General features: G+C 34.7%; 1 protein-coding gene and 1 pseudogene across 2 annotated transcripts; both read right to left on the bottom strand.

The window, feature by feature from the left end:
• Positions 1 to 1918: 1918 nt before the first annotated feature.
• On the bottom strand, positions 1919 to 8339 carry LOC130415505 (E3 ubiquitin-protein ligase TRIM39-like). Of its 2 annotated transcripts, XM_056741262.1 has the most exons (11): positions 8214 to 8339; positions 7550 to 7697; positions 7115 to 7208; positions 4630 to 4805; positions 4382 to 4454; positions 3723 to 4276; positions 3521 to 3616; positions 3181 to 3414; positions 2862 to 3000; positions 2609 to 2635; positions 1919 to 2477 (listed from the first exon to the last, which is right to left on the bottom strand). In XM_056741262.1, coding segments are annotated over exons 5-11 (1590 nt in total). In that variant the 5' UTR covers positions 4383 to 4454; positions 4630 to 4805; positions 7115 to 7208; positions 7550 to 7697; positions 8214 to 8339; the 3' UTR covers positions 1919 to 1938. The 2 variants fall into 2 exon arrangements, with proteins under 2 accessions (XP_056597240.1, XP_056597241.1); XM_056741263.1 differs by lacking the exon at positions 7115 to 7208.
• Positions 8340 to 14403: 6064 nt separating this feature from the next.
• On the bottom strand, positions 14404 to 17170 carry LOC130415869 (E3 ubiquitin-protein ligase TRIM39-like; annotated as a pseudogene).
• Positions 17171 to 20678: the final 3508 nt, after the last annotated feature.

Genomic DNA, 20678 nt, shown 5'->3' with positions numbered 1-20678 from the left:
AAGAGCAGCTGATTCATTGAAGAAGCTTGTGAGACAGATGGTGTTGAGCATTATTTGACTTCCTTCAAACAAATTGCTGGAGTTTGCAAATGGACTAAAGGAGACTTAGATATACACCTTGTCCTGCTTCCCACTGGTAAAGCCTGTGTGGCCAATGTAACTATATGTGACTACTGATGAAATATTACATTCATTTTGAGACTTATCGACAAAGGTTCCTCTCCCTAGATGTGCTATTGGAAGAAGGATCTCACAAGGAACTGTATGTACACTTAATAGATTTCTCTTACAAATGGGTGGAAGCTGGTCATAAGACAGTACAACAGGTAACATTATTATGGAACAGTTATTGAGAATATTGTGTCCTGAACTGCAAAATGTATTAAAGAGCATGATAGTCCTTCTGCTCCTCTGGCAGATCTTTGTGTCTGTGTTTTTGAACCATATTATATAGTGAATATTTGCATAGTATAATACACTATACTAAAGTATAATACAGTTTACTTTTGTAAACACTGTACTACAGTATTCATCATGAGGGTGAACGCTTACAGTAAACAGGAAAAACACATAACTTACACAACATACAGATACAACGTGGATATTATCATCATCATCATCATGATTATAATGGTTTTCATCAATTGACGCGACAAAACACAATAGAATCCATTATAGCAGTGATTCTCAAACTTTTCGTTGTAAGGCCCCTTTATGTGGAGTGGATCACTTTGCGTCTTCTCAAATAAAGATTTATAATCTTAAACTTAGAATTTTAATTAAACAAAAAACATATACAATGCTGGAACATCAGTTCTTTTCATTGGTGGTCTTGTTTTTCTGATATTTGATTGCGTAAAATCTATAATAAATTTCTATATTTCATAAAATGCCTCAAAATTAGTAGCCGCTCTGGAGTCATCTTTGGGTCTCCAGTTTCAGAATAACTGTATAATTCAAAATTTCTATCATATCCACTTTATCAGTAATAAAGACAGCAAAATCATGTGTTCTGTCGCAGGTTCAGCATGAAGTGTCAAACCTGATGGTGTGTTTTTATTTCTTATTCTATCTGCAACCGGTAAATATCATCAGTCTGTGTCAGGCTAGAATAGGTCACCTGGAACAAGACTATTGTTTATTGACAGCAAGTATAACACTGAGAGTGAATGTGACAGAAAAACATCTCTTGTTTTCTCACTTGTGCATCACACTAATGGTCCAGCCGCCCCTGTGAGGTATAACCATCTGATTTCATCACTGTACTGTACCATTGACACATAACACTCATTGAGTCTTTAGTGTACAGTGTGTATGACTATTTCTAGTATATAGTGTAGAAATATTCTTGATAAAAAAATATCGTTGTGATTAACTAATTTAAATGAAAATCAAAATTTACATACATATTTATCATATATCAGAAAATCAGCAGACATGTAATTAATACACAATTCTGAAGCAATGTAGAAATATTAACATAACACTTTGAATATAATCTACATATACAGCAGTATTGTATGTTTTAAAACGGAAAACAAAAAAGAAAAATTGTTATTGTATCTAATTATAATTATTCATTTTTATTTAATCATAGAAAGCGTTCTTTTGTTTAGTATTTCAGATATTAAAAAATCATGAGTTTAATTGACAGGTGTGATGATCAATGGCTCTGAGTTTTTACCATTATAATTCAAACTTGGGCCAAAATATGGATAGAGTTTATTAATACATGTAATTAATACACAATTCTGAAGCAATGTAGAAATATTAACATAACACTTTGAATATAATCTACATATACAGCAGTATTGTATGTTTTAAAACGGAAAACAAAAAAGAAAAATTGTTATTGTATCTAATTATAATTATTCATTTTTATTTAATCATAGAAAGCGTTCTTTTGTTTAGTATTTCAGATATTAAAAAATCATGAGTTTAATTGACAGGTGTGATGATCAATGGCTCTGAGTTTTTACCATTATAATTCAAACTTGGGCCAAAATATGGATAGAGTTTCTCAGTGTAAGATTGATCAGTGTAAGAGTAGATATGAGATCTGTTCTCCACATCATAAAAGGAGACCAAACCCTCCTCATAATCCACAAACACACCCACCTTCTGTGGCTTTACACTCAGAGACAGAGACACAGAGGGATCATCAAGAGCTTGATATTCATTCTCATTCCTCAACCACAGAGTCCAGAATCCATTCACTGGTGTCAGTGTGATGTCTCCCTTCCTGTTAACAGATTCTCTGACCACTCCTAAAGTCCACTCAGTTTTTCCCTTCACCTGAACCTCATAATAAAATCTCCCTGATGAGAATCCCTCCTTTCCCAGAACAATTGCATATCTATTAAATCTCTTTGGTTTGTCTGGGAGTTTATGTCTAATGTCTCCATGTCTCACATATTTCTCATCATCAGACAGAATGAGATATGGATTTGCTGTATGAGGATCCAGAGTCACATCCACTGAGAGAGATCAGAGAATATGAATCACAACTGATGATGATGATGTTTGTGATATTTAATGAATTATGTGTCAGTATATAAATGTAAAGTATTGTAGTATATGAGTGAAGAGAGCAGATGACACACTGTACCTGCATACTGCTGCATCCACCTCAACACTGTACAGACACATGATAAGAAATAGATTTGCATTTAAAAACAAGCTTTTTAAAATAGTTTACATCATGTTTCTCTCTGATCAATGTTTGTGTTTGCTGATGTTTAAAGGATCAAGTAATAAATCTGAAGGAGCTCTATCTCTTTGTGTAGGTGAGCACTGTTTATAGGTTTTAGGACAGTTGACATTAAAATAATCTTTGTTCAGTGTGTTTTATGTTCACCTACCAGCTTCACTGAGTTTCTCCTGTAGATTCTCCTGCAGTTGAGTCAGAGATCTTCTCACTTTCTCTACACTCACATGACTCTTCAAACTGATCTCAGGACAGTTCTTCATGTTTAAAGGGCTGCAGATGGACGAGTGAATCTAAAGACAGAAGAGAGAAGAACATCAGCATAGAGAGAAAACACCTCACATGAGATTCTTCAATATCTCAAATATCACAAATAGACTCTGTGATCTCAATCCATTTGGTACAATTACTAAAAACACATTTTAAAAACAACTAAACAACAACTTTATGATTGATGAGAGAGATGTAGTGACCTGTATGAGTTGGAGATGATGTTCAGTGTGTGAGATCTGCTCCAGCTCAATGTTTCTCTTCTTCAGTTCATTGATCTCCTTCTCCAGATCTTTAATGACATCTTCATCATGTTTCTCTGCTGCTTTCTGCTTCTCCTCCATCATCTCCAGCAGTTCAGACTGACATCTCTCAATGGAGCTCATGAGATCACTGAAGACCGCCACACTGGCTGCTTTCTCCTTCTCTGTGTTAATCTGATGAAAAATAAATGTTCATGTTCTGTTCAACAACTTAAATCACTAAGCAAATAAAAACACAATCTATTACACACTGAACATCTTCAACAGTTTTTAAACTCACTCTTCTGAGCTCTGCTGAATGTTTGATATCTTCAGTCTTCTTGATTCTGTCTTGAATCATGTGCTGCACGTCTGTCTGTGTCTTCAAGATCCTAATCTAAAAAACAACAAAAACAAACGTGAACATAATACAGAACTTTGATGAATAGATGTTGCTTATTTATTTTTTGTGAACTGTTTCTGTAATTGTTAATAACTCTCACCTTCCTCGCTTCACCCTCATCCCTTACAGACACAAACTTGTGGTTCTTGTGATCCGTCACAGTACAGATGAGACACACACATGTCTGATCATCTCTACAGAAGAGCTCCAGAGGTCTGTCATGTTTCTGACATATATAATCCTGCAGATTCTTCACAGGATCAATCAGTTTGTGTTTCTGTAATCCTGACACTCTCAAATGAGACTCCAGGTGAGTTTTACAGTAAGAGATCTGACACACCAGACACGACTTCACAGCCTTCAGCTTTCCTTCAGTACAGATGTCACACACAACTGCAGGTTGTATCTCTTGAGATTTCTTCTTATGTTCATCAACAAGTTCTCTGAGTGTTGTATTAATCTTGAGATCAGGTCTCTGCTTGAATGTTTCTTTACAGTTTGGACATCTGTAGTCTTCACTGTTGTTCCAGTATTTATTCAGACAGATCTTACAGAAGTTGTGTCCACATGGAGTGCTGACTGGATCACTGAACACTTCCAGACAGATTGAACACAGAAGTCTCTCAGTCATTGGATCACTGGAGGATGACATCACTGCAAAGAGAAATGGTGAAAATATATCACCAACGTGTCTGATATCAATCATACATTTACAATATGAGAGTAGTCATTGATTTTTTATCTGAGTTATTGACTCACTTGTGGGTTGTTCTATACTACGTCTTCTTGTTTCTCTTTCTATGTTGATGAAGATTCTGTCATTGATCTTTCCCTGTTGAGGTCATTTGAAAACAACCAAACAGTTGAGTATATGACTAAATGCTAAAATCGGCTAAAATCCAACTTTCCACAGACTGTAGTAGATTACTTGAACACTAACTTTATAACTTTTTATAAAGTCTATCAGTCGAAGACAATCTGTGTTTTACAGTATTTCTGTCACTTACTTGTGAGTGAAGATCAGCTGTGTTCACTCTTACAATGTCTGAAGAAATATTCTGTTGTTAAATTGAAAGCAGATATTTTAGTTTGACTTCAGCTTCTATCGTTGATCCTCACTTTCACCAACACTGTGGTGACGTCATCACTCCACCCATTACATCACTCACACAGAACACATCATCTGTTCAGCAGAGGGAGACATTTAATAGGAATTTATTTTATTGTTCTACAGAATCATTTGTGAGTTACTGAAGCTTCACTTGTTGTTATTCACCAGCAGTGAATGTGCAGACAAACCTTAGTTCTGACTGTACAGTATATTTTTTAAACATGTCCATCACCAGAATATTAAAAATGAGTTTAAAACCACTCTGTATTCTTAATCCACACATGACACAGAGTCAACATTTAGAATAACATTTTAATAGTTCACAAGCAAGAAGAAACACAGTTTGTAAGAAGAAAATCATAATCAGAAATATCTTATAAAAACGTGTTCACCCTCACATCTTTCAAAACCTGTATGACTGTTTATTCTGTGCAACACAGAAGAAGATATTTTGAGAAATGTGCCAGTGGTTTTGTTTTCATTTAATAGGGTCAAAATGGGGTTCAATGTTCTTTAGTTACCAATATTCTTCAAAATAACTTCTTTTGTTCAAGATATTTCTTACAGAAGAAAGTCACACTGTACATGTTTGTAATAACATGAGGATGAGCAATTAATCTGCTGTCCTTACCTGAACATCTCTGTGTTCAATCTTTGGACAACACGTTTTGTATTATTTTCAACACAACTTGTGTCAGAAATCAACATGATGTGTGTTGAAAGTAACTCATATTGTGTTAAATAAATGACACAAAACAGAGTGTTAACATTAACACATCAGGTGCCAAGGATGTTTTAACATAAAAAGCTTTAACATAAAAATACGTTTACTAAAGGAAGAACTAACTGCAAAGTTCACACTTAAGAGGACCTAATAAGTACTCACAATAAGTGATAGTTTTGTTTGCCTAACCAGATACCTAAAAAATCATGTAACATAGTGAGATAAAACACATCTCTTCACATTTCTGATTACTAAAATGATTATTTAAACCTACAGTTAAGATGATTTGAAGAAGCTTTGTAATGGGGTGTAAAACAAAACATTTATGTACATTTCTTCTTTAACTAAATTAAAACACTTTATCTAAATACTAAAACACTTAAACACACTGAGCCTGAATTCCCTGACTTCTAACTGCATTCGGTACAGACAAAAAACAACAAAACATCAGCACATCTCTGACAGGGATTATTTATGCAGTATAAACAAGCAGCCTGTGTTAAGTGTTTTGCATCATGTTTTCGCTGATCAATGTGTGTGTGGGGACTTAAGCCTGAATGCACACCAATTTATGGGACCTCGTTTCCTAAATGGAGGTCCCCACGGAGAAACAAGCTTATAAATAAAGTTTTCTGATGATTAGATTTAGTCTTAAGTGTCGGGAATAGAATATGCACAGTATAAAAATCATTACAGTCATGGACTGCCCTCACGAAGATGTACTAACCCAGACACGTGTGTGTCAGGATCAAATGGCAAAACTGAAGGAGCTCTTTTGCTTTGCATAACAGTTTTAATGGACACATTTATTTCACTCAAGCACTCTGACAAAAACATGCACACACAGAGATTTACATTAACAATGTTTCTTTCAGAATCTTACTGTACCTTTAAACCTAACCATCACACAAACCTTTGGCCATTTTCTGATTGAACCAAAACATATTTTCAACAATGAGTCTGAGTCTGTTTAATAGAGAAATCTAAAATTTTCTAAAACTGTATATAGCTGTTTAATATGTTGTAGCTTCTGACTGATTTTTTCCCATAGGTTTGCCCATTCAGTTTTAAAAGTTAATGATAAACAAGTTTGGTTTACTGTCCTCAAAGGGTGATGGAACCTGAGACTCGGCCTGAGACTCGGCTCCAGCGCCAAGCTCATCGCTCTACAGACTTTACATCTTACGCCACTGGAATCAATGTAGGACATGATGTCATTCTTACACTTTTTTCTACTTCAGTCACATATTGTTGGGCAGACCCAATGCAAATAGTCTCTGCCTTTAGTTATTTATTTATTTTTAACTATGTTTCAGTTTTTCTTTCGCTCAACGCCAGGGGATGCTGATGGTGCACTTCTGTGCAATAATCTCTCTTTATTTATTTGCTCTTTGCATTCTCTTATTTTCTTTTATTGCAATTGTGTGCTTTGTCTTAATGTTAGTGATGTCTTGAATAATTTCTACACTCTAAAACAATAATAGCAAAAGAAAAAATCCAACATACAGTATATCTGTCATCATGAACCCCATTATTCCCATAATGTGGTTTTAAGAATGAAAAGTCTTGGAAGTTCAAAGCATTCATTTTTAAATATTACATAAAAAAATGCTATATATATTTTAATCTCTGTGGAATGTATTTAAATTACACTAACCAAATACAGCGTCGCAAGTGTAAGTCCAGCACCTTGATTCTCTCCTTCAGTTCCGATATCACCGTTTTTTATTACTCACGTCTTTCTAATGTTTCTAACAAAAAGACAGCAGTTATTTCATATGTATCTTGTGCAGCATTTCAGCAGAAACTTTTACAATCACCAGACTGTACTGAGATTAGACAGAATAAAATCTACAGTCAAACATCTGATCTCTCAACATGAATCTTTCAACATGGATCTCTCTATTGTGAGCTATGATATGTTGTTTAAAAAAATCTTTGCTCTCTTCTGTCAACAGTTGCATTATTTGTTCATTTTCTTTCCTCACAAAGAAACTTCATTTGCAACATTGATGCAGTATTTAAATAAACATATGTTCCTGTAGCTCAGTTGGTAGAACAATAAACTCTTTGTATTTTAATCTTCACTTACCAGCTTCACTGCGTTGTATGTGATTGTAAACCTTAATAAAAGAAGCAGATAAGACACACAGGACGAGTCCCAAAACCAGGAACCAGAACTTAAAAGAACACGCATATGACGACTTCTGCTGAAGACTCCAGTATTTCTGAAGTTCTTCCTAATAAAAAAAAACACCAGTGATCTCACATGTATCTTGTGCAGCATATCAGAAAAAATCTTAACAATCACTAGACTGTCCTGAATCAAATCTACAGTTTAAAATCAAATCTATCAACACAAATCTTTCAACATGGCTCTCTCTGGTCTTGGCTATACACTTTATTTGAAAAGCTTTGTACTCTACCACATCTACACAATACGCAACAAGAAAATCAAACAAAGGTGTTTGTCGTGTCACATTGTGCCGTATAAAGTAGAAACAGAATTTCTGTTCATTATGAACTCTTTACTGTATATATTTTTTATTCTCATCACATCATGCCGCTCACGTGCGGTGTATACTGTAAAAGAAATTCCCACAAAAGTATATAACTGGAAACAAATATAGCCAGCAAGATTCTTAATTTTAAAACACAATAAAATTACTGTTGAAAACTACAATAGTTTACAGCATATACTGTATATTATATATACTGTATAAACGGCTTATGCTGTGTTATAATTGAACTCTTACCTGTAAATGAAGATCAGCGGTGTTCACTCTTACAATGACTGATGAAGATTGTTGTTTAAAGAGATCAGTAGTTTAAAGCATCAATATTTATATTAAACCTTCCAGTTTGACAAAACCTACTTAACCAGAACACAAACATTATAAATATGTTCAGGACAATGGGTGTTAGTTTCACCTTCTCTCGTTGCTACGGTGATATTACAGGTATTTACATTTACATACCTGTAAACCAGAAAGTTCAGTCTATTTATAAGAAAGTTTGTGCATCTGAAGACATTTAAGTGATTATTGCTCCTAAAACACCTTTTAAATATATTTTAAAGTAACTGGTATCAAACACGTACAAGTCACATAAATACCAAAACACCATATTACACTCTCTGTAGACCTGCCAGGATCTGGCTTAAAATAAAAAACAAAACTTAAGCAAATGCATATTGTACCTTTAAATGCCTAAAGCAAACATGAACGTATATTTTAAGCGAAACCAATCGTTTTCAATGGACGTTTTATGCTGAACATCTGAGGGTTCTCATAATATAAACATAATATAAAAAAAGAAAGAATAAAGGGGCAATGGAAAGCAGATGAAGACTTTTGCTCATGTATCCAGTCTTTCAGGTGTTTCTCCTGAGAAAAAGAAGAAAAATTATAATTCTGTGAATGTAAATGAACATTATGAAGTCTCAAACATGACAGACCCTGTTTTATGTTGTGATAATTTATGAAAGAGAGAGATCCAGTGACCTGTATGAGTTGTTGTTCAGAAAAATTCTGTTGTTTAAAAGGTTCAGTAAAAGTTTCACTATCTCTCACAAAGAACTGTTCAATGTTTCCTCATATACTGAATAAACCTGAAGTTTTTGTTTTTCAGCCAGTGGTCTTTCCCTTTTCTTTACTTAGGGCAATCAAACATTTAATAATAACTCTTATAGGAGCATTTTACATGCACCAAAGCTTAAAGCATTATTAAAAAATTGTCACAAAATAATTTACAAACAAAGCCATTACAGTCATTATGACCAATTAAGTGCATTAAATACATTTCAGAGTAAATTTGGGATCCATACATAGTTTGTGTATATACACATGAATCTCACATGATCAAGATAAATGTGTAAAGTGATTTAAATGATAAAATATCTACATATCTCATTTGTCAAGAGCATTGTGTTTCTACTGTGAACATGACAGTAAAATAGCAACACGCTCTCACACCACACTTAAACTTAACCAGACCTTATAAATCTGTTCAGGACCATACTTTTAGTTTCACATTCTCTTGTTGCTACAGTGATGTTACAGGTTTTGTCACACACACTTCATTTTAATGTAAATGAAGTTTAAGGTGTAAATCAAATGTATAAGAAAAACTGTGGGCAAGTTCTCTGAGTGTTGTATTAATCTTGAGATCAGGTCTCTGTTTGAATGTTTCTTCACAGTTTGGATATATGTAGTCTTGACAGTTGTTCCAGTATTTATTCAGACAGATCTTACAGAAGTTGTGTCCACATGGAGTGCTGACTGGATCACTGAACACATCCAGACAGATTGAACACAGAAGTCTCTCAGTCACTGGATCACTGGAGGATGACATCACTGCCAAAAATAAAGTATGAAAATATATCACCAACATGTCTGATTATAGTGTTGTGCGATATTCTCTATAATCAGATTGTTCTATCGCCAGACTGTGAATGGGTCAATGTTGTTTCATTACCAACTTTATTCCAAAATATCTTCTTTAGTGTTCTGCAGATGAAAGTCAAACAGGTTTGAAATGACAAAAGAGTGACTAAATGAGGAAAGATTTTTTTGTTCAATTAATTATCCTTTTAAGTTTAGCCTCATGTTTGTGTTTACTTGAGAAACGTTCCTGGATTACTTTTTATTTTAGATCCACATGACAGTAGAGATAAAGTCAAAGTCTTGAGCCACAAAAAACTGTACTGTTGTTTTCTGCAGAAATTGACCTGCATTTATTCAATCAAGTTTACACTCTTAAACCTCAATGTTCAAAGTATTTTAAATCAAACTGTCAGTTCAGACCGGTTACATTTTATATACAGCCACATAAATCATCAAGATTATTAACTATTTAAGGACTGGAATGACCACAATACGTCTAGAAATGATGATTCAATGAAAAGTTGGAGTAGTCTGAATTTTTTCTGTGGCTGTATGTGAATATATGTAGTGAAGTACTGACTGTGAAGTTTGATACTTAGACTTTTAGATGTCCCAATAAGTTGTCAATAAATACTTGCCAAATAGTAAACAAGTTGCTTGCATGCTTTAGCGAATAGCGCAAATGAATAAAAATGTCTCTTCAATTTCTTTTTATTAAGAGTTCACTTGATCATCGATAAGATAAAAATGATCTGAAGAAACTTTGTTGCAGGGTGTAGTGGCTACAACAAAACATATCTGAATATTTGTAAAGCAAATTATTTAATTAGAAGGAAACAACTTCCCCTAAACATTCATGTATTTTAACATAAAAACATGTTACTGATCAACTACCCCTTTAATGCACATTTAAAAACTACAAAAGATGCAGAAAAATGTATATGACTTCAATTAAAAAAAGATGAACATTTATTGACTGTAATTGATAGGTGTGATGATGAAGCCTAAAAGCCTAACAACAACTCTCTCTCTTCATACATGTAGTGGCTGCAAAAGGTGTGTTAGCAAAGGGTTATGGGAAATGTAGTGTCTGTTGGCAGACCGGGTGATGAGGGGAGGGTCCTCTAGTGGACTTGAGAAGGCACTGCAGCTGGTGACTGTGACATTTAGTTTGTTAAAGGTACAATGTGTAGGATTTTGAAGGATTTATTCACCTAAATGTAATATATAATACAAAACTATGTTGTGAGTGGTGAAGAAATACCTTACAAAATGAAACGAAATGTTTATATTACCTTACAATGAGCCATTTTATGTATATACACCGCGGGCACACCCTTACATGTAATTTATGAATGTGCACAGCCATGTTTCTATAGTAGCACTACACGGACAAACTGAGCGCGTTTCGTAAAACGAAAGATGCGCGAGAATATGTTCTTCTTCTTCGGCTGTTTTTTGGGGCAGCTTCAAAGCGACTACATAGAAGGATTAGCAGAAGAAGAGGAAGAACAATAACAGCATTTACTTGTCGTGTTTTTTAGTAGAAATATAAACGGTTCTTTGTTGCAGTAAGAAGCAAAATTTGCGCTAATGGCGGACCACACATACTCCGCACAAGAGCCGTTAGAGCGTCAATCTGTTCGTTCAAAAAAGAGAAAATACGACGCAGCAAGGCGAAGTCGAGACAAAAAACGGCAGAAAACCCGAATAAACATCGGCATGGCTTTTCCCAAATGGAGGGCACTGAAGCAGGAAAAGGGTTTGCTAAGCGACGCCGAAGTTGCAAGCTTTCTGCTGGACCGGTAAGTTTGTCTAATTTCCGCTATATAAGTGAAGTGTTTGTTTGATAGCTTTAGCTAATAGATGAGCATGAGCATCAAGTGAGTTTTTCTTGTTTTTAGCACTTTGTTATTGTACTATTATTCCTTTTTGCATGGCCGTGTGCAAATCAAGTTAGAAATCATTTTTACAATCATAATTTGCATACATCGGGTGTAAATTATATTATAATACTGCTTAGCTTCTGTGCATACAAATGTGTAATTTAATAATTGATAGGATAAAATCCAAACTTCCACGTTGCATAGTTTATCAGTAATACAGTGTCAACGAAGATTTGAGAAGATACAATTGATCAATTGGGGTGATGCCTTACTTTAGCATTAGCAAGCGGTTTAAATAGGCTGTATGTTACGAACCAAGTTACCGTGCCAAAACATGCTATGCAAAATAAGCGAATACATCACTGACACAATGTTATACAAGTAACAATAATTTTCACTATAACGATTAGAGTAAATAATGAATTAAGTCAATTTAATTAATTTGTTTTTCTTTGTAAATAAACCTCGTCACTTGATTTGCAAAGGTTACTCTCTGCTGTCTCAGACGACGACATCTCTGTCCTGTGTCCGTAACTTCAGTGTGTTGTTCGCCTGTGAGATGTAGATTGCAATTATCAACACCACCGATAATGGCCGCTATCATTTATTGAACCCTTTTGTCCTGTGACGGCAACCGTAGCTACTCTAATAGAAGGGAGAGGATGGTGGCGGAGCTTTAGGTTGCATTTTCCAACTTCGCCAATAGTGGTCTCTGTTACTTACACAGTTCACCTTTAAGACTCCAGTCGTTCCTACATGTGGGCTCATGGCTGCACCATGGTTCAGTGGGGGGGTTATAGTTTATGTTTGTTGATGATAATTCTTGTGAATGTTTCGTTTTTGGTTTTCTGGTTATTATCTTTTTGATGTTCAAAATATACTTTGGAATTTAAAGTCAATTATGTTGATTTATGTGCTTTTGTATAAGATTTATATTTTAACCTACTTACTTGAATTGGTTTGTCCAGTTGGGTAGAAAAGGTTTTGTCTTGATGTTTGAGTCAGTTCTGCTGATGGACCTCAGAGAGGAGGGTCAGCTAGTGTCTATATTGACCGTTTCCTGCGAATAATAAAAGTTCTTAAAGAACTTCTGGAGTCTCGGATGGAGGAGGTCTGGATGTATCTAGTGGAGCCTCTGATGTGGTCCTGTTTCTAAGTGCAGCTGGTTCATTGAAGAAACTTGTGAGACAGACGGTGTTGAGCATTATTTGACTACCTTCGAACAAATTGTTGGAGTTTGCAGATGGACTAAAGGAGACTGAACTATACACCTGGTCCTGCTTCCCACTGGTAAAGCCTGTGTGGCCAATGTGAATATTGCACAAGTGAATGACTACAAGCAGGTGAAAGATGATATACTGAGGAAATATTACATTAATTTTGAGACTTATCGACAAAGGTTCCTCTCCCTAGATGTGCTATTGGAAGAAGGATCTCCCAAGGAACTGTATGTACGCTTAAAAGATTTATCTTACAAATGGGTGGAAGCTGGTCATAATACAGTACAACAGTTGCAGAGACTTTATTATGGAACAGTTATTGAGAATATTGTGTCCTGAACTGCAAACGTGTATTAAAGAGCATGATAGTCCTTCTGCTCTTCTGGCAGATCTTCGTTGCTGTGTTTTTTAACCATACTATAAAGTGAATATTTGCATATTATAATACACTATACTAAAGTATACTACAGTTTAGTAAACACTGTACTACAGTATTCTTCATGAGGGTGAACGTTGACATATAGTAAACAGGGAAAACAAATAACTTACACAACAAAGACACTTTACTCCATGTTGCTCCAGGGGGATTGTCCCTGTAATAAGTGCACTGTGAGTCGCTAGCGTCTGCCAAATGACTAAATTAATAAATTAAATTAATTACAATCTGTATATTATCAACATGATTATAATGGTTTTCATCAATTGATGCAACAAATCCCAAAAAAATCCATTATAGCAGCGGTTCTCAAACTCTTCGTTGTAAGGCCCCTTTATGTGTAGTGCATCAATTTGCGTATTTTCAAATAAAGATTATAATCTTAAACTTAGAATTTTAATTAAACCAAAAACATATACAATGCTGTAACATCATTTCTCTTCATTGGTGGTCTGTTTTTTCTGGTATTTGATTGTGAAAAATCTATAATAAATTTCTATATTTTATTAAATGCCACAAAATCTGTGTCCTCTCTGGATTTATCTTTGGGTCTCCAGTTTGAGAACCACTGTATGATTCAAAATTTCTATCATATCCACTTTATCAGTAATAAAGGCAGTAAAATCATGTGTTCTGTCGCAGGTTCGGCATGAAGTGTCAAACCTGATGGTGTGTTTTTATTCCTTATTCCATCTTTATCCTGCAAATATCATCACTCTGTGTCCGGCTTGAATAGCTCAAATGGAACAAGACTATTGTTTATTGACAGCAAGTATAACACTGAGTTTGAATGTAAAAGAAAAACATCCCTTGTTTTCTCACTTGTGCGTCACACTAAAGGTCCAGCCGCCCCTCTGAGGCATAACCTCTGATTTCATCACTGTACTGTACCATTGACACATAACACACATTTAGTCTTTTGTGTACAGTGTGTATGAGTATGACTATTACTAGTGTATGTTTTAGAAATAGTCTAAATAAAAAATATATAATTGTCATTAACTTGGCTAATACAAATGTAAATCAAAATGTACATACATATTTATTATATATCAGAAAACCAGCAGAAATGTAATTTATACACCATTCTGAAGCAATGTAGAAATATTAACATTACACTTTAAACATAATCTGCATATACAGTAGTATTGTATGTTTTAAAATGGAAAACAAAAAAGAAAAATGGTTATTGTATCTAATTCTACTTAATCCTTTCTTTTTAATTATAGAAGTGTTGTTTTGTATAGTCATAAAAATCATACGTTTAATTGACAGGTGTGATGATCAACGGCTCTGAGTTTTTACCTTTATTGTTAGGTTCTGGGCTAAAATATGGATAGAGTTTCTCAGTGAAAGATTGATCAGTGTAAGAGTAGATATGAGATCTGTTCTCCACATCATAAAAGGAGACCAAACCCTCCTCATAATCCACAAACACACCCACCTTCTGTGGCTTTACTCTCAGAGACAGAGACACAGAGGGATCAGCAAGAGCTTTATATTCATTCTCATTCCTCAACCACAGAGTCCAGAATCCATTCACTGGTGTCAGTGTGATCTCTCCCTTCCTGTTAACAGATTCTCTGGCCACTCCTAAATCCCATTCACTCTTTCCCTTCACCTGAACCTCATAATAAAATCTCCCTGATGAGAATCCCTCCTTTCCCAGAACATTTGCATATCTATCAAATCTCTTTGGGTTGTCTGGGAGTTTATGTCTAATGTCTCCATGTCTCACTTGTTTCTCATCATCAAACAGAATGAGATTAGGATGAGCTGTTTCAGGATCCAGAGTCACATCCACTGAGAGAAATCAGAGAATATCAATCACAACTGATGATGATGATGTTTGTGATATTTAGTGAATAATGTGTCAGTATATAAATGTAAAGTATTGTAGTATATGAGTGAAGAGAGCAGATGACACACTGTACCTGAATACTGCTGCATCAGCTTCAACACTGTACAGATACATGACAATAAATATATTTGCACTTAAAATCAAGCTTTAAGCTTTTTAAAATGATTTACATCATGTTTCTCTCTGATCAATGTTTGTGTTTGCTGATGTTTAAAGGATCAAGTATTAAATCTGAAGGAGCTCTATCTCTTTGTGTATGTGAGCACTGTTTATAGGTTTTAGGACAGTTGACATTAAAATAATCTCTGTTCTGTGTGTTTGATGTTCACCTACCAGCTTCACTGAGTTTCTCCTGAAGATTCTCCTGCAGTTGAGTCAGAGATCTTCTCACTTTCTCAACACTCACATGACTCTTCAAACTGATCTCAGGACAGTTCTTGGTGTTTAAAGGGCTGCAGATGGACGACTGAATCTGAGGCAGAAGAGAGAAGAACATCAGCATAGAGAGAAAACACCTCACATGAGATTCCTCAATATCTCAAATATCACAAATAGACTCTGAGATCTCAATCGATCTGGTACAATTACTTGAGACACATTTTAAGAACAACTAAACAACAACTTTATGATTGATGAGAGAGATATAGTGACCTGTATGAGTTGTAGATGATGTTCAGTGTGTGAGATCTGCTCCAGCTCAATGTTTCTCTTCTTCAGTTCAGTGATCTCCTGCTCCAGATCTTTAATGACATCTTCATCATGTTTCTCTGCTGCTTTCTGCTTCTCCTCCATCATCTCCAGCAGTTCAGACTGACATCTCTCAATGGAGCTCATGAGATCACTGAAGACCGCCACACTGGCTGCTTTCTCCTTCTCTGTGTTTCTCTGACGAAAAAAACAAATGTTCATGTTCTGTTCAACAACTTAATTCACTAAGCAAATAAAAACACAATCTATTACACACTGAACTTCTTCAACAGTTTTTAAACTCACTCTTCTGAGTTCTGCTGAATGTTTGATATCTTCAGTCTTCTTGATTCTGTCTTGAATCATCTGCTGCAAGTCTGTCTGTGTCTTCAAGACCTGAATCTAAAAAACATCAAAAACAAATGTGAACATACTACAGAACTTTGATGAATAAATGTTTCATATAATTTTTTTGTGAACTGTTTCTGTAATATTGTTTATAACTCTCACTTCCTCTCTTCACCCTCATCCTTTACAGAAACAAAGTTGTGGTTCTTGTGATCAGTCACAGTGCAGATGAGACACACACATGTGTGATCATCTCTACAGAAGAGCTCCAGAGGTCTGTCATGTTTCTGACATATATAATCCTGCAGATTCTTCACAGGATCAATCAGTTTGTGTTTCTGTAATCCTGACACTCTCAAATGAGACTCCAGGTGAGTTTCACAGTAAGAGATCTGACACACCAGACACGACTTCACAGCCTTCAGCTTTCCTTCAGTACAGATGTCACACACAACTTCAGGTTGTATCTCTTGAGATTTCTTCTTATGTTCATCAACAAGTTCTCTGAATGTTGTATTAATCTTGAGATCAGGTCTCTGCTTGAATGTTTCTTTACAGTTTGGACATTTGTAGTCTTCACTGTTGTTCCAGTGTGTGTTCAGACAGATTTTACAGAAGTTGTGTCCACATGGAGTGCTGACTGGATCACTGAACACTTCCAGACAGATTGAACAAAGAAGTCTCTCAGTCACTGGATCACTGGAGGATGACATCACTGCAAAGAGAAATTGTGAAAATATATCACCAACGTGTCTGATATCAATCATACATTTACAATATGAGAGTAGATATTCATTTTTTATTTGAGTTATTGACTCACTTATGGGTTGTTCTATACTATTTCTTCTTGTTTCTCTTCTTTATGGTGATGTTGATGAAGATTCTGTCATCGATCATTCCCTGTTGAGGTCATTTAAAAAAAACAAAAATGTTATGACATTATGTTTGCAACCAAATATTGCATAATATCCCATTAAACAATACTATACTAAAAATGTAAACTATAATGTAAAAATATAAAACTGTGTAAGAATTTGAAAGACCATCAAGTCTTGAAATATATTCTGAAGGTAAGATGTCCTTTGAGAAACACTCAATATTAGGTCCCATATTAACAGAAAATATGATTCAGTTCAGTTTTTAAGCTGATTAAAAAACTATAAGAATAATTTAGCTTGTTTTCTGTAAATCTGATTTAAACCTGCAGAATCCTTCTTCAGTCTGTCATTCACTTCCTGTTTCTTTAGTCAAGTTGTGTTAAAAAAAACAAATGACTTTACTTTACAACCAATAAGAAACTTTGAATTCAATTTCAACAACATTTAAGTAGTAAACATCCAAACAGTTGAGTATTTGACATGCTAAAATCGGCTAAAATCCAACTTTCCACATACTGTAGTATATTACTTGAACACTAACTTTATAACTTTTTATAAAGTCTATCATTCGAGGACAATCTGTGTTTTACAGTATTTCTGTCACTTACTTGTGAGTGAAGATCAGCTGTGTTCACTCTTACAATGACTGAAGAAATATTCTGTTGTTAAATTGAAAGCAGATATTTTAGTTAGACTTCAGCTTCTATAGTTGATCCTCACTTTCACTTTCACCAACACTGCGGTGACGTCATCACTCCAACCATTACATTACACACAGATCACATCATCTGTCCAGCAGAGGACGACATTTTTATACAATTTATTTTATTGTTCTACAGAATCATTTGTGAGTTACTGAAGCTTCACTTGTTGTTATTCACCAGCAGTGAATGTGCAGACAAACCTTAATTATTACTGTACAGTATATTTTAAACCATCCATCACCAGAATAGTGAAATTGAGTTTATAGATTAGATTATAGATTAGATTCAACTTTATTGTCATTACACATATACAAGTACAGTGTAACGAAATGTAATTTTGGTCTAACCAGAAGTGCAATTAGCAAGTGCAGATATACAGTGTGAATAAATACAGAATACAATATTAGGAAAATAATTTACGATGGGCATGTACTATGAAAATATGACAATCGGTATGTACTATGAACAATATATACAGAAGGCTATATACTGTGAACATTAATGTACAGGAGGTTATGAACAGATAACAATATAGACTATACAATAGTGCAAGTGACTTGAGTGTGCATTAGTTACAGACATTAGCTATTAAAGTTACAGTGCAGTAGATGAGTTAATGTGGTTATTAAAGGTACAGTGCAGTACATGAGTTATTGAAGTTATAGTGCAATACATGAGTAGATGCAGTTATACATTTACAGTGCAGTAGATGAGTTAATGCAGTTATTAAAGTTACAGTGCAGCAGATGAGTTAATGTGGTTATTAAAGGTACGGTGCAATACATGAGTAGATGCAGATATACAGTCACAGTGCAGTAGATGAGTTAATGCAGTTATTGAAGTTATAGTGCAATAGATGAGTAGATGCAGTTAGTTATGCGATAGATGCAATAATGCAATAGATGAGTTTCAGTGCAGTAGGTGAGTTAGTGCAGTTATTAAAGTTACAGTGCAGTAGATGAGTTAATGCAGTTATGAAAGTAGTCCATTAGTGCAAATGAGCATTCGGTGTAATGTTCCTGGTGTAAAAGTGAGCAGTATAGAGTGCAAATGATGCGTGTAAACAGTCCGGTAGAGCAGATACATGAAGTACTGGTGTGTACAGTTCCGTCATGTATGGCAGCCCTGTAGTGCAATGTAAACATTATAATAGCAGCAATAAGTTAAAGTTATGAGAGGTAGTGAAATCAGTGGGGAGCAGAGTTCAATAATGAAACAGCTCTGGGAAAAAAGCTGTTTCCTAGTCTGCTGGTTCTTGTCCGGAGGCACCTGAAGCGCCTACCGGAAGGCAGGAGAGTAAACAGTCTATGAGCGGGGTGAGAGGAGTCCTAAAAGGAGTTTAAAAGCACTCTGTATTCTTAATCCACACATGACACAGAGTCAACATTTATAATAAAAAATTTAATAGTTCACAAGCAAGGAGAAGTAGAAAATCATAAACAGAAGAATATTTACCCTCACGTCGTTCAAAACCTGTATGACTGTTTCTTCTGTGCAAGACAAAAGAAGATATTTTGAGAAATGTCTCAGTGGTTTTGTATTCATTTGATGGGGTCAATGGGGTTCAATGTTTTTTAAAATATCTTCTTTTGTTCAAGATATTTCTTACAGAAGAAAGTCACACTGTACATGTTTGGAATGACATGAGGATGAGTAATTAATCTGGTGTCCTTAACTGAACATTTCTGTGTTCAATCTTTGGACAACACATTTTATATTACTTTCAACACTACTTGTATCAGAAGTCAACACAATGTGTGTTTTAAGTAACACATAATTTGTTAAATACATAACATAAAACAGTGTGTTAACTTTAACACATCAGGTGCTGAGGAGTTTTAATACAGAAAAAAAATTAACAAATTATTGGACAAAATAAGTTTACTGAAGGAAGAACTAACTGCAAAGTTCACACTTAGGAGGACCCAATAAGTACTCACAATAAGTGAGGCGATAGTTTTGATTGCCTTACCAAACAACTAAAAAATCCTGTAACATAGTGTGAAAAAACACATCTCTTCACATTTCTGATTACTAAAATGATAAGTTAAACTTACAGTTAGGATGATGTGAAGAAACTTTGTAATGGGGTGTACAACAAAACATTTATGTAAATTTATTCTTTACTTAAAAAAAACTTTATCTCAAACACTTAAACAAAAAAAATATTGGCTTTCATTAAAACAGACCCCACAGTGTCTTCTTCTCCTTCAATTCTGTACAGAAAAACAACAACAAAACATCAGCACATCTCTGACATGGATCATATACTGTATGCAAACAAGCAGCATGAATCAAATGTTTTGCATAATGTTTTCTCTGATTAATGTGTGTGTGACCTTGTTTTTATATCCCGGTTTTATATCCATACCAATTTATGGGGACTCGTGTCCAATTATTGTTTGAAAAATCAAAAAATCTACGCCTAACCTTACCATTAACCTAAACTTTATGAAGTCTTGAATCAATTTTATTGAAAACAAATGCCTTTTTGATCTGTAATGAGAGTATTTTCAGCAAGAGGTGAATCAGAACCCCGCTCTCCAGTGCCCTGTCTTCAGACTTAACATCTCACATGAATCAATGTTTGCCATTATATCGTTCTTACACTTTTTTTCTATTCCAATTATTAAATTATTATTATTTGAATTATTATGGTTTCAAATAATCGCAATTGATGCACGTCTCTATAGAAGACAAAAGCTGTAGTGGCTGCATATATTGCATATATATTTTTAACTAAAGTAGGGTAATAATGGTAAAATGTACCACCACAACACCATCACTTTAAAAAGCATATACCATAAAGATAAGCT

This window comes from Triplophysa dalaica, chromosome 25 (genome assembly GCF_015846415.1).
Source record: "Triplophysa dalaica isolate WHDGS20190420 chromosome 25, ASM1584641v1, whole genome shotgun sequence".
Lineage (NCBI taxonomy): Eukaryota > Metazoa > Chordata > Actinopteri > Cypriniformes > Nemacheilidae > Triplophysa > Triplophysa dalaica.
Note: the sequence above shows the minus strand (reverse complement) of the source record. Positions and strands in the feature narration are given on the sequence as shown.

What these genes read in the sequence shown, in the direction of transcription:
- LOC130415505 (XM_056741262.1), bottom strand. An exon ending in ATGAGGGTGAAGCGAGGAAG is followed by an intron (nt 3,617 to 3,722) that starts GTGAGAGTTATT and finishes GTTGTTTTTTAG; the next exon opens with ATTAGGATCTTGAAGACACA. An exon ending in GGAGAAACTCAGTGAAGCTG is followed by an intron (nt 2,636 to 2,861) that starts GTAGGTGAACAT and finishes GTGTCTGTACAG; the next exon opens with TGTTGAGGTGGATGCAGCAG.